The following is a 14,714-nucleotide window of genomic DNA, read 5'->3' as shown; positions in this document are numbered from 1 at the left end:
AGCTCCTGCTGTAGTACCAGGGAGCAGCTTCCCTTAGGGCACGAGAGGTGCAACACCACAGGCAAGGCCAAAGCTGAGGGTGATGGAGCACTGCAGTCTGTGGTGTGGGGCAGGAGGAGCTCCCATGTGCCCTTGGCTGCTGCTCCAGCCAGGAGTCGCCCACCAGTCCATCACCCTGCTGATTTCCAGCTGCCTGAGTGTGGAGCTTGTCTTGGAGCAAAGCACAGTGGCTCAAGGTTTGTGTTCAGCTGGGCTGAATAGCCATCACCTGGGTATCTTGTGAGTAAAACAGTCCATCACCGTTGTAAATCTGTAGCCTGGCCAGTATTGTGGCTATCTGACAAGCCAGGTGGGAAACAGAGGAGAAGGAATGGGACCAAGGTCCAAATCTCCCCAGTGATGACTGATTGTGTTATACCTACCTCCATAATAGAAATTCAGTGTTTTATCAATACCCAGAGCTGATCTCGCCACCTTCTCCCATCTCTCATTGTGGACAAAGGAGGAAAAAGCAGACTCAGGTATAGGGAAAACACATGTAAAAGGGATCACCTTTCTGACCGGGTCCTCGGTTCCTTTCTCCCTGCTCCTGGAGGCTTTCTGCTACATACAGCTCCTTCATTGCAAAAGCCAACTAGGAGGGAGTGGAGAGCAGAAAGCTGCCAGCTGGGCTCACTTTCCCTGCTGACATTAAAAGGAGCTTAACAAATATGAAGCACACACAGACATTTTGTCTGTGTCTGAACAGGGCTGCGCTTCGCACGTTGGAGCCACAGTCCCCTCTGTCATATCCGTAACCTTTCAGAAGGAGTCCCCTTCCCTGGGCACTGGGCATGTCTGAACTAAAAACTATTGTAATCTAGTCATAAAAATTATCACCAAAGTGATAGAGAGCTCCAGTCCTCTCAGCCCCAGGGTAGGTGAGGTGCAACTATTGTAAGGAATAAAATGAGACCTATATCAAAGCAAAGAGAGAGTTCTTATGGAAGAAGTGCAAAGTCATGTTTTACAGAGAGCTTTGCTACTGCTCTTGGGAGAGAAAAGCAACCACGAGATTGCAGATACAGGGCTATGGTGGAAAAGGGGCCAGCACTTGGCTCAAGGTTGTCTCTCTCATCAGCTAATGGAGGAGTCACTCTTCAGATCCAGACATGGTTCCAGGAGCCTTTTAAACTCATCAAATTGTGTGGCACAGATCAAATCTATGAGTAAAAAGCTCCTAAAGCCGTCACAATCCTGACTCATCAGATGTGGGCTCAGCATACCCAGGATGAGGCACATCTTTTGTGCCCGTTGCCTGCCTTACTGATCTGTAGAGTACCCCAGGAATGTTTACAAAAGAATGGCAAGGATAATGTTGTTTCTGGTTGTGGACAGGCATGGCCTGGGAATGAGGGGAGGAGAGGAATACACGATCTGGGGTGATTAGAGCATCCCTCTGCCTTTCCATCTCCAGAATCCAAGCCTGGTCACCAGCATATGGAAAGACTTTTATGTTAGTAATATTTGTGTGTGTGTTGAGGGCTCCGTTAAAAACAGGATTTCAGCATCTGATTCTTCTGCTTCTTGAAAGCCAGGTCCTTGGTTTAGCCAATCTGCAGTGTGGTGCAAGCATTTTTCAATTTTTGGATGGCAAAGTTCATTTGTATTGCTAGTGCTCCATATAAGTAGGATACAGCTCCAATTTTTTCATTGCAGATAAATTATCTAATGACTTAGTAGTTTTTTCCTGTTGCAAAGTCATTTGCAACCTGATGGTGTTTTCAGTGAGTGTGCTTGTCTATGATTACTCAACAGATTGTTTATTTGAGCAACTTTCCACCTATGGAAAATCCAAGTGGTTACAGTTTCTGTACTATAATTGATACTGTATCTCCACTAGCTGGCTGGATGATTTTTATTTTATTAAGTAAGTGACAAAAATGAGAGAAAGTTTTGCCCTTTGCAAGTTTTTGTATTGGCACATACAGAAGTGCCATTTACCAAACTTTTAACACAAATTAGATGGTTATTTATGTGCTGCTAATAGTGAAAGCCAAGTGAGCAGCCCAAAAGAGAAGTGGGCAGGTTTCAGTCTTTTCTTCAGGTGGGACTTGTTCACCAGCTCCTTCTCCACAAGTTTGGCACCTGCAAAATTTCTCAGCTGAAAGCTCTCTGAATTTTCCTGCAATCTTCTGCTAATCTGCCTGAGATCACAGGCAATTTCAATAACAATGAAAATGATTCTAATTTCTCCTCCAGGAGTATCTCTGATGAATGCTATCCCAGTTCCTTTTTTATTCCTCTCCCCTGGTTTATGACTTCCCACCTCAGCCGTAATGCGGAAGCCGTTTTTGCCTCCAAATTTATTCATCAGGTTCTTTGAAACTTTCTTTCCTTTCTTGCTTCCTGCCAATACATTCCCCACCGGAAACTGTAGCTACAGAGATAATTTCCATCAGAATTGCCATTGTCCTTAGTATCATTAAAAGTTACAGCTCCTCTTAAGATGTAAGTGCCCAATTTGACAGACGTCACTCTGCATCGCTCTGCTTTTCCTGCTGTTTTGTCTGCATTGAGCAGGATGCCATCAGTCCAGCCTGTCTGAGGGGATTATCTCTGCAAGTCTCTTGGAAACTAAAAGAGGGAGAGATTGACAGCAGCGATGGTTTTCAGTTTTCCTTTCCTTGGAGCCCAGCACTTGCAGGGGATGGGACACATCCGGACGTGTAGGCAGGAGGTGTGTGTGGATACAGCTCGCGGATCTGAATCTATGGCAGGGTGTGCAGAAGTGCCAGGTGAGATCCATTGCATCCCAAGCCACCTTGGCATCAGCAGAAATGCAGAGGCTGGCACCTCGTTTTTAAGGGGTTGGCACTTCTTTTTCTAATGTGTTCTCGAAGGGGGAGAAAGCATTTCAACTCCATATTCAGTAAAACTGCCATGAGAAGCATTTTTTTCCCTTTGCAGTATCACCTAGAAGAGGCACATCCTTACACACCATGTCCTTTTTGGTGTTTGAAGGAGCTGGGAGCTGGCATGCTTGATTTGGTTTGCAGTGGTACCAAGAGTCCCGGCATCTCCTCTGCCTTTGCTCTGATGTGATGGCTCCTTGGGTTTCCCCAGGACTCAGAATTCTAACAAGCCCACTGGCTTAATTTTGTGCTTATACCCCTCTTCAAGTGCCAGTCAACCAAGCAGATTTCTCCAGTCATTCTGACCATGTTGTAAATTCACCTGTGACTCTGAAAAGGCCCCAAAACCAGGTATACTCAATTCAGTGGAAATACTTGGATTGTCTTCCCCTGACTTGGACAGCCCCTGCAAGATGATCAGTAGGTGCATTGCAACATGATTAGATGGTTGTAAACCCTTACATGTAGCTTTTCTACTTCATTCCCCAAAAGAAAAGTCCAGGATTCCATGATACAATAGTTGTGAAGTCTGTATTGCTCTCTACCTGTCTGGTAGAGCTGTGTGTGACTGGTGAAGGGCTGTTGTGTGTCAGGCAGCAAGAGAATATGGTCCTTACATACCACTTCATGGGACCTTGTCAATGAGATGAAGCCTTCCAGGATGGGATTATGGGACATGCTTGTACAAAAACCCTTTTCAGGCTTAACTGTAGGAAGGAAGGGGAAGAGAGCAGCGCAACAAATCCTGATAACTGGATCTCAGGCTTTGAGCAGCCTGGCTCCCGCAAAGATGTAAACCTTCTTCCATGAGGCTGAAAACCCAGGTACAAAGAAAATGCCACACAATTCAAGGCCTTTTCTTGTAAAAGTGAGGAGAGGTCCAAAGTGTTAGGAAATGGCTGTGCTAAACATGCCTGGAGGAGCTGGCATCTAAATTCATGGAGTGGAAAGTCTCCAGGAGTAACAGGTCTCTGTACAGTCAGTTTTATTGATGCAAGATCCACTGGCTCTTGAAATACTCAGGTGCCAAATAGCACTTTAGTCTTGGAAGGCTGCTTGGAAAATGAGCAGCATTTTCTCAGCTCCTGGAGGGGTATGAGTGTCAAACCCCAAATATGAGTGAAGCCAGCTGGAAGAATCCCAACTGATCACAGGGATCTGCAGCCTTGAAACTTGGTCTGAGACATCTCCTGAGCCTGGGTGACATGAAAACTAGTTAGCCTTGTCAGTGTGGCAGCAGAACAAAAAAGTGAGGAAAACTGGTTCTTATTGATTGACAGAACAGACAGGTGAAGAAAAAGTGTCAGTCAGATGTCATCTTCAGGGTTTTTAGTTTGTCTTAGGTAAATCCCTCCCTTTCCCCCTCTCCAGAGTTGTTTGTGTAGAAGCAGCTCAGAGTGACGGACAAGCAGACATACACACAGAGAAATCCTGATTGCAGGCAGGCAGGAGGAGGGCTGCAAAAGGATGGTTTATAGATACAGATACACTTCCTCCATTCTCTCAGGGAGAATATTCCCCACTCTGTGATGAGTGTTTGCAGGGCAATGTACATGTTACAGGAAAGCCTTTCACATGTTCAGGGCAGCAGAGAGGTGGCTTAGGTGCTGTAGTTGTGGGCAAGGCATGAGCTAAGGGAGAAATATGAAGATGAGGTGCAGTAAGTACTTGCAACAAGAGAATTCCTATGACTAAATGAGATGACTGAGGTGCTTCTTGCAGAAGCTTCTTGCAAGATCTTGCCAAAAATCTTGAAGTTTTGTGTGTCAGTTATTAGTGTGATTGTACCAGCTGCCTTGGTCTAAAAACAATGTTTGATTCAGATCTCTTCTGCTGTAGAAAAGCATAAAAGAGTAGATTTAAACGTTGAGTTCTGTATCCAGATTTTAATTTTCTTTTCTCCACCCTTCCCTTAGGTTTGGGGATAATCAGGTTTGTAGGCCATTTCCTCAAGAATTGTTAGATCAAGCGATCTCTCTGGCTGTCCACCAGTCCTTTTAGAGGACTTGAGGGCCTGCTCACAAAATAGACCTCTCAGAGGTATGAAATTTCTGTGTGTTTTTGGAACCTTGTAGCTGACTAAAGAAGGACCCACTTGGTGCCCAACCCTGTAAGAGAAGAGTAGCTTTATCACTGAGAGGAGTAGCTGGATGATGTTAGCAGTCATAGTTCCTACGTGTGCTGGCATTTGCTTCCAAAAAGAGGGTGAAAGCAATGCAGAGCTGGTGTGTATGGGTGTGAGAGTGAAGATTAGGAGGTAGGGCACCCATATCCTGTTTGGCTTCCCGATTTCCCCTGCCCAGGGTGTACCTTGTTTTTCATTCTGTTTCCTTTGCTGCCTTTTTCATGTGTTTGTTTATATCATCTGTCAAGTTTATCATTATGTGCTCACACACATAAAATCTTTATTAGCCGTGTGTATTTTCTATTCTCTGTTCTAATTTTCCTTCCTTCTTTCTTTGTTAGCAAACTCTGCTGATGGCAGATGTTTCCCGTTTGACAGCACCTGAGACTCAGGTTTTCCAGCCACACAGCAGAACGAATGCTAGCTCCCTCCTCTGGCCGTACTGAGCTGTGTGATGGGGCCATCCCACACAGGAGCAGGGGGCTCGCAGTCCTCCTTGAGATCAGTAGAACAGAAGAGAACAAGAAATTGGGCTGTGATCTCAGGGGTGGTTAGGAATGGGTTGTGCTGCTCCGGTCTCTTTGAACTGACTGGCTGAAGGAGAGGGGCATCAGGGTCAGTGCTGAGACTGAGAAGGTCCTTCGTGCTCTGTGTCCCATTTCAGCTGCTGTTAAAAGCCCTTGAGTGGTGGATAGATGTTGGCCACATCTGCTTCCCACCAGCTTGCCTTGACTTAGCCACTACACTGACAACAACATCCAAGAACGTATTACCCCACTGGCTCTTAGGGTCAGCGCTCTCAGCCCCTTTAGAAGTAGAGATGGGGTAAAAAGAATTTCAGTGCTTTGCACTGGTTTGGCCAAGTCAAACTGCTCTGCTGACTGATCCTTCTGCAGAAGGACCCAGTTTGCTCCTGATAGAGCCATTTCTGGAATCATACCTTGAGCAGTACAGGACTATGGAATGGTGCAGACGTGTATCCATGTTGTGGCTGGGCATCATGAGCACCCTTTTCTTTTGGGCAAGGGTCAGAAGAATGTTTCTTCACCAACAGCTCTTGAAATCCTGGCTAATAAATCCTTCCCTAGAGAGTTTTCTAAGAGATTATTCTGCCTTGGACAGGGGAGTGAATAAATTACCACCTTTTGTGATCCTTTAATCTTAGCACTGTTTCCAGAACATCAGTTTAAGGGACATGGATAAAGCATTTGCACTGTCCTACAGGACGGTGTCCTCTCTCCTTCCTGCTCCAGAAAACCTGATGTATTTTTTCAGTATCCTCCTTCAATAGGGATGAGAGTTCCTTTTCTGGAACTGTTGTTTGAACTTCAGTGACCATGAAAGTGTAAACCACCCCTCTTTCATGGGGGATAAATCAGGAAACAGGAGACAAAACTTCAGGAGATTTTCTGCTGGTTCCCTGTTCTTCATTGGTTCCCAATTTGTCATTTTGCTGCTTGGTCTTCCTGCTGCCTGTACCAGTAGATAGAGGACTTTTTGGCCAGTGTCCCATAGTTTTTCCACAAGAAGGGTAGCACCAGGGAAAGAATAGCTCAGATGCAGAGCCTACAGACCACAGTTTCAAAATGCTCAATCAGTGTGCTTGGGGCAAAGTCCTTTCTGAATGGGCAGGGATTTGCAGATTGCATCCCAAAGCACATCCCATGGAAGAAAGTGGCAAGACACTCATAAACCAAGTGGACAGGAGGGCTGGAGTCCCCCATGGTAAGCAGCACTGACGAGTGAGCTGAGTGGTCAGATAGAGGAAGATCCTGGTGGCAAGACCAAGTGGCTTGACCTTGATACAGCGGGGAGGAGGAGGTGGCAGAGAAAGGTCTGGCTCATGCCAAAGCAGCCTTTTCATTGGTGGCTGCTCGCTCCGTGTTCCGCCGGGGTGTGCTTTCCTTCTCTGATGGTGTGCAGCTCTTCCTGCTTGGAAAGCTGCTCCCAGCGTCAGGCAACATCCTGGTTTATTACAGTGTCATTTTCAGGCTGCACCACCAACGCTGAGGCAGAAGATGTGTGTGTCATGTCTCATTCGCTCAGTCGCAGAGTCATTCAGGGGCAGCTTCTGCTTGTGCTGATCCTCGTTGAGCTGTAGATTGGGCTGCAGCCCTGGAAAAGCATCACCTATTTCTTAGCGTTGCAGCCACTGGGGTAGTGAGGATGGGTGCAAGCCCTGGAGGAGACACCAGTGAAAGCTTCCACAAATCACAAGATCTAGTTCTGCTGCTCATGTAATTAGTGATTAAAATGAGTAAAAACAAAGCAGCAATTTTCTTATTGATCCCTCAGCAAATATCTCTGTCTATTTTCTTTTGTATTGTTTCTTCTTATTAAATAGCCTTGAATAAGAAATGTCAGTCAAATTTAGATTTAGATTCCTGGTGCTTCAGACAGAAATCAAAGCAGGATTGAAAGAGGAACGATAATTAGAGAGAGGAATTCCACCTCCACACACTTCTTCCCTTGCTCAAGGAGTGCTGATTTTATCTAAATTGCCAAAGCCGTGAGCAAATGAGAGGTGATGGGAATTATAGACTGCAGATGCTGAGACAAAGCAAGGGAAGGTTTAATTAGTGCATTTTAAGGTAGAAACGAATTTCCTGGGAATAAATTACTAGACTCAAGACACACAGAGCTTCTTGGAGGTGAACTGAAAAGCTTTTTACACACCAGAACCAGGGCTCGCAGGTTGTATCTGTCTTGTAGAAATGAGTGACCTATCACTGGGGTCTGAAACACATCAGGATGAATCTTTCTTTCTTTGCATCCCACTTAATTCTTTAATTTTGAGGAATTCCCACAGCTGCAGGTTCACATAAACCAGAATTTTTTTCCGATACCTACATTTACTCATTGAAATGTTAGTGATGGATGCTGAGAAATTGGGAGTTACATATCGAACCTGCTGGTACTGAAAGGAAGTTACTTTCCTTTCAATTCTCCTCTTACTCTGCTTTCTTAGCTCAGTTGCCATGCTTTCATGATGCTTGCACACTCATAAGTCACTGGGAACCTTAAAACACTGACCTTTCTATGTTTTCAACAGATTTTCGCAGCTTTTTAAAGGTTGAGACAGTAACAACTGTGCAATTTGGAGGTGGATAGAGAGATTCCTGGCTGAATTGATGGTGCTGAAACAAAACCATTTAGCTGGGTGCTTTAATCCAGAATTCCCTTACTCAGCAGAATTACTCAGTCTCTTAATTATTTACGTATTTTATGTGAGCCTGTTGCTCACAAGCCTTGTTGAAGCAAGCACAAGAGGGGCCAGGTTGAGATCTCATGGTTGTGTTATGGGAGTGTTCACAGACCCCTGATGCAGGTGCTGCACAAACACAGAATAAAATGGGTTTGCCCCTCCAAGACCAACCCTATTCCCCTCTGCCCTGAAGAGTGGGAATGAAAGTACCCCAGGAGGCTGGGGGATGGACAGGCCATCCCAGCAGCCCCTTTCCAACAGCTTGGGGGTGGCTGGCAGTGGTGGTCTGCATGAGAGATGGGTATGGCCTGGAAAATCAGCCTGTCCTTCCTTCCTGGAATGAACCACCACTCGTGACCTTCCACGAATCCTGCTCTTCTTCTGGCCAGATGTGTAACATAAAACAGATGGGTAGAGAAAGGTACAACCTAGTGACTGCAGCTCAGCTTTTTTGGCAAAGGGACCTAAGGCCCTAAAGGACCCCTCACTCTGTGTGGGAAAACAAGGCTGACGCTCGCTGGTTTTTGTGATGTTGTGGTTGCATACTTCAGCTGGTGCTCTCTCGTGCCAGAGGTTAACTTGTATCACCCATGATGAATGACTCCGTCAGGGGGTATTGAACGCTGATGTGTTTATCTTGTGGCAAGATGGGAATGTTGCAAACTTGTGAGCTGCGGGAGGCAATGGGCTAATTTGAGATTTGTTCCTAGCCCTCGCCATGCGAATGGTGTCGCTGCGAGCCCAGCAATGAAGTTCACTGTGTTGTAGCAGACTGCGCAGTCCCCGAGTGTGTCAACCCAGTCTATGAACCAGAGCAGTGTTGTCCTGTCTGCAAAAATGGTAAGAAAGAACTGTGTTGGCTTTAACAGAGATATAAAGGAAACATTTTATTGAAATGCTGTTACTGAGGTTTGGTTCCATCTGCACGGGCTGGCGTTGGGGCTGGTCTTTCTCCTGGTGCTTCAGTTATGGGGTAAAAATTAAAGCTGCCCTTCCTGGCCTGTGTCTTCTACTTGAAGCAGATGGAATGGCCGACTTGACAAAGGTTTTATAGGCTTGAGTCCTGATATCAGTGATTATTGTTTCATGTCTCTGCTTTTTTCTCAAAATTAGTCTAACAGAGACTCAAATACATGAGAAAAGAGAGGGTCATTGTCCCTACAGTAAGAAACCAATGGTTATTATCTAAGACCAAGGGAAAACTCACCAAAATCAATAGCAGAACTTTTTCTGTGGCCAGTAAGATGCCCACCAAGCCCAGAACATCATTAGCTGTGTGCTGGAGTCGGTGTGTAGCTCTGGCCCTCATTGTCCTGCTGAGGTGATTTCATGAATTAGAGTCTGAATTAGTAGATTCATCAATACTTCCAAGAAATGTTTTGCAATGACCAAAAGTACCTCTTTGGAAAATAAATCTGTTTCCAAAAAGGTCTCCCTGGTCTTGTACCACAGCCTGTACTCACATATGTCTCTGATGTGAAGACAGATTAAAAGGTAAGGCAGCTGCACATAAACCTCTTCACAGCTTTCTGAACATGTAAGAAATGGCTACTTGGATTCATCTCCTCGTGTTTAGAATTCACTATCCGTGTATATTTGCTCTCACATACATCACCACTGCTGGATAAGAGTAATGGTTGCTTTTGTACCTAAATGAAAATGTTGGTAAAGAAATAACATTTTCAAGACATTTTCTGCTCTTTAAGACAGAGTAAAGGCACAGAATTGGAAACATAAAATATTTTTACTGAAGGAACTTGAAAAATTAAAAAATGTTCGGAAAATTATGCCATCAATATTACTTGAAATCCTGAGGTTTGTATCTGTATTTTGGTTCAAAAATACTTTGTCAGATTCTCATTGAGTTTTGTGTTTCTATGGAAAGCAGAAAATGTACATAGGAAGTCTCATTGGTTTGTTTTTATTGACAAAGTTCAGAGGAGGGGTGTGTTACCAGCTCTGCGCATCACCTTTGTGTACAGCCCGCTGTGCTGGGGTGTGAGGTTTCCCATCACACTCACCAAGATCGGTGTCCTGGGTTGGTGACTCGGGGGTACCACTGGCTGTCACCGGGCCTGTCACCAAGCTCAGACTCATTCCCACCCCAGCAAACACCTCTGGAGTGTGTGTGGCCTCTGTGTTCCCATCGCATGTAGGGCACCATCCCAGATCCCCTCATTTACAAGTGGCAGCACATCCCATCTGGTTTGCATCACATGAATCCAACCCATGAGCATCCCTCATGCTTCCCAGGAGTGCAGTCTCAGAGGGGCCTTCACAAAGGTCCAGGAGCTGCTGGATTTTCCTCCCAGCTCTTCACCACCATTGAACAATTCCCCCAAGAACCACATTCCCACTTTGGGGCTTGGTTACCTTCTGTGTTGCAGTCCCCGACATCCCTGGTGACCAGGGCTGAGAAGCATCTTTGTTCCCACAACACAAGGGGGAAAGGGAAAGAGCAGCTCCTGCTGGTGGGGACAAGGACAGGACGACAGAAGGAAGGCTGCTTGCTGAACGGACTGTGGAACACAGTGAAGTGATTGGAACCCTCATGGAGAAGCCAGGAGGCTTCATCCATGGTTGTACCAAATCTCCCCCCTCCTCTCTTCACTCGTCTGTTGGGGATACACATAAAGCTCTGCAGCTGAAACCCGTTTTAGGCAGGGGTGTATTTCTCACCATCCCTTTCAGAGCAGGGAGTGCTTTGGCGATCCTGGTCTCTGTGGCTCACAGCACAGCTCAGCCAGTGGAGGGTTGTGGCTGTTCCCTCGGGATTGAGGAGCACATCTGCATGGGGGTGCTGCGGGGGGAGCTGAACCCCTCCTGGTGTCCCAGCCTGGCTGTAGGGATGGAGACCCCTCAGCTGGAAGGGCTTTCTGCTCCTCCTGCTGCAGCTGGGGCTGGCTGGCTTATAGTTGGCCCAAGCTTGCAGTTTTGGCTGCGTCCTTCACAAATGTAATGAAGTAATTCCCACAGTGATAGGAATTAGTAGGCACCAGGGCAGTCTCCTGTGTCGTGGGGAATCTGATGATCAGGGTTTGTCACTGCTCTTGGATGTGCTGAGTGTGGCACACACCATTCACCTTTCTCTTACAGTTTGGGAGATTCAAGTGGAAGTAGCAGCCATTCCTGTGTCTCTTCCCATTGAATCTCTCTGACACATCCTAATGAATAAGGAGCACAGTGTTTTCAGCTCTGTGTTTGTCTTGAGACCAAAGTTTTGTCTTTCAGCTCTCCACTTCAGCCAGTCATTTAAAGCTCAGTTTCACAAATGCATGAAGATAACACAAGCTGACAGACCCACTTAAATGACTGAAACGCCCCTTTTAAAATTTATTTTGTTTTTTCCTTCCATTCAGTAGCTTTTGTTTTCTGTCAAAGTGGTGAAGACACAGTGCCATGTTCTGGTGTGATGAAAAGATTTTAGTCCCTGTGGTCATAATTTCAGACTGACAAACAGAAGAGCTCAAGGGATACGTTGTTGGGGGGGAAGTTAATCTCTGTGGTGCAAATCCTCAACTCAAAAGCTACACCTTAAAATTTTGGTAAGGAAAATCCTCATTTTAGGTAAAACACAGCCCTGCATCATTTGCTGTACTCTGCTAGGAGCATGGCTTGCCTGCTTGTTTAGCTGTTGCTGCTATTAATGAGAGAATAATTTTCTTTCCATACAGTCAGGTAGATTTTCATAACTCTATTAATTACATTTTGCCAAGAACAGAAGTGCTGGGTTTTGGTGAGCACTGGAACAGACTGCACAGAGAAGCTGTGGCTGCCCCATCCCTGGAAGTGTCCAAGGCCAGGTTGGATGGGACTTGGAGCAGCCTGGGATAGTGGAAGGTGTCCCTGCCCATGGCAGGGGGTGGAAAGGGATGAGCTTTAAGATCCCTTACAACCCAAACCAGTCTGGAATTCTATGATTCTGTGATAATGCAAAAATCCATTGATTTTAACATTCCTGACCGGAAGATTCATAGAAAGCCAATACCGATTTCCCTCCCATCATTTAAGAGCAGTGTGAACAAATGGCTTTGGAGATTTGTTCCTTCTTGGCTATAGAAATGAAATTGTTATCTCGTGCTTCACTAAACACAGCAGCTCATGCAAGGCTGGCTGTTCCTGGCAAGGGATACCACATTCCACACGGAGCATGCGGACTTCACTGGGAGGCTCAGATTTAGGGGTGAGGGAGGGAGAGGACGTTTTCTCCTTCGTGTCCTATCATCCAATTTGTCAGAGTGGATTTTAAGGGCGATGGCTCCAGGTGCTGTGCAGCATTTCTGTCACAGAAATGAAAGGTCACTGGATTTCACGTTTCCTGGTAGTGACAGACCACAGAATTATGGCCCCGAGTTGTTATTTCCACTCACTGTGACTTCTCCAGACACACAAAAGTGTGTCACTGTTGTTAACTCTCTCCTCTGCGGGATCTCAAAGTTGCCTGTCACTGGTAGAGTCCAGCTCGTGGTGCCACCATTGTGTCCCTCCTGCCTCAGGTTCTGCTGCAGCTCAGTGACAACATCCACCCACTCCACCTGTGCCGGAGCCTTTCCGGGCAAATATTCCCAGTGAGGTCCGCATGCTCCTGTGGCCAGGGCTGTCGAGGTGCCTGTGTGGTGTTACTGGGCCCTTCTCTCCTGACCCTGCACTCTTCGTTCCCAGACCTCTGCTTGTCCCTCCCCATAAACCCACCCACTGCTGTGGGGTGAGCCCTGCTATTGGTGGGATGTGTGTGTTTTAGCTCCCTTTCTATGCATCACTTGGAGGTTGCTCTTCCCATTTCCTTCAACCCTTTGGATGCGGTCTGGGAACAGTGCGGGATGCTGGGAGGGGGGGCATCCCCCGTGTGTCATCCCTCACATGGCTTAATCTGGTTTAATCTGTGATCCAGCTTAAATGGGTTCCTCTGCTTTGCCAACTCCAAGCAACTCTCACCTACTGCAGTGCACAGAGGGAGAAATTCCCTGTGTTTCATTTTCTTGAGGTATGAACTAAGCAAATACTATAAATTTTTGGGTTGGGGTCTGGTTTTGACTCTAATTTAATTTTTGTTGTCGCCAATCCTCAACAAAAGAATTTGTTACCCAATGAGGCAGATAAAAGCTAACATGTCCACAGTGAAATATTTCCTGGCGAGTGTGCTTACTCAGCCTGGGCTTCTGGAGACACTCGTGATGGAATACTGGGCAGGAGGAAGACATTTCGTAGATAATCTGTCACTGAGTCTTTAATTAAAGTTTTAAATTATCACAGTTGATACAGATTTCCAAGTAAAGAGGCTGATCCTGCCATCCACACACAAGTAAAAGATCCCTTTGACCTTCAACAGATTTTACATTGCTAAAATAGCGTGTCTTCAGGCAAAGCTCTTGTGGGTATTTATTATAATGTGCTATAAATATTAATAAATCCCTACAAATGTCTTCATATTTGAGGGCATGAGCACAAAAGTCAGTAAATAATAATTTATTTCCGTGCATATAAACCCGTATTTTCCCTAAGCTTCTCTCTTAATTTACTGAAATAAAAACTCGTTGCTCATTATTTCTCTGTTGGAGTTAATTTGAAATAAGCATTCTGCACCCCAGCCTGATCCTGCTGTAACACTGCGTGCTCAGGAAACCCCCAAGGATTTTCCCAGCCCCTTGAAACCTTTCCTTTGGCAAACAAATCGGTGTTGCACATGTCCCTGAGTGAGTTTTCCATGTCTCTGTGTAGAACAACACCCGGGGGCAGACCTTTGAGGCTGCCTTTTCTTAGCAAGTGCTGTGAAGAAATGCATTTTTTTCTAAGTGGGAGATTTTTGGGAGTCCCCAGGGGGTGTCCCTTTGGAAAAGCTGTGCCATGGGCAGTGGGGCAGTTGGTGTCTGGACATGGGCCAGGCTATTCCTGTCCTGCCCAGCCAGTTCAGAGTTGGTCCATGAACAGGGCAGGAACGTGTGGGTGCCACAGAAGGAGGCACTGGTGATGCAGTCATGGAGCAGGGGGCTCTTCCTTCCCAACCAGGGATGCAGCCAAGCCACTGCCCAGGTACTGCCCTGGGAGGGCAGTGGGAGCTGCTCATTTTGCAAAACCCTTTGGGATTTTGCAGGACAAAAGGCTCCATCTCAATATAAATTCTTTCAGGTGAAGGTAGTGGATTAACAGTGCGTGTTGGTAACCAATGCTGACAAAAACCCTTCCCCACGTGGTCTCTGTTGTTCCAAATTATCACTGTCTTGAAAAGTGCCAAGATTTTAATATGGAATAATCCAGTGCCAGTGCTTTATTGCATAAATATAGCTTGTTATTTATCTGCAAGATGTGGATCGCTGAAGCTCCAGGTCATTGTTTTGGAAAGCTTCTGCTTCCAACTTGATCAGTGACAAAAAAGACAAGGAAGCATGGAAAAAAATTACTAAAAGTTTGAGGAAAAAAAGAGGGAAGGATTTGGGGACAGGAAGTTTTGTCTGCCATTTGATTATATACAACTGTTGGAGGATAAAGATGA

The 14,714-nt window shown here is 45.9% G+C and overlaps 1 protein-coding gene across 2 annotated transcripts in view; it reads left to right on the top strand.

Moving 5' to 3' along the window:
• Window positions 1-14,714, top strand: part of VWC2L (von Willebrand factor C domain containing 2 like) — a 48,276-nt gene that overhangs the window by 10,791 nt on the left and 22,771 nt on the right. Inside the window, exon 3 of one of the 2 annotated variants that reach the window (XM_069021774.1) lies at window positions 8,935-9,064. The exons of the other annotated variant lie outside the window; for it this stretch is intronic. Coding sequence (XP_068877875.1) covers window positions 8,935-9,064 — 130 coding nt within the window. The remainder of the gene's footprint in view (window positions 1-8,934; window positions 9,065-14,714) is intronic. 2 annotated transcript variants of the gene reach the window in all.

This window comes from Aphelocoma coerulescens, chromosome 7 (assembly GCF_041296385.1).
Source record: "Aphelocoma coerulescens isolate FSJ_1873_10779 chromosome 7, UR_Acoe_1.0, whole genome shotgun sequence".
In the NCBI taxonomy this organism is placed as follows: domain Eukaryota; kingdom Metazoa; phylum Chordata; class Aves; order Passeriformes; family Corvidae; genus Aphelocoma; species Aphelocoma coerulescens.
This window is presented reverse-complemented; position numbering and strand designations above follow the sequence as displayed.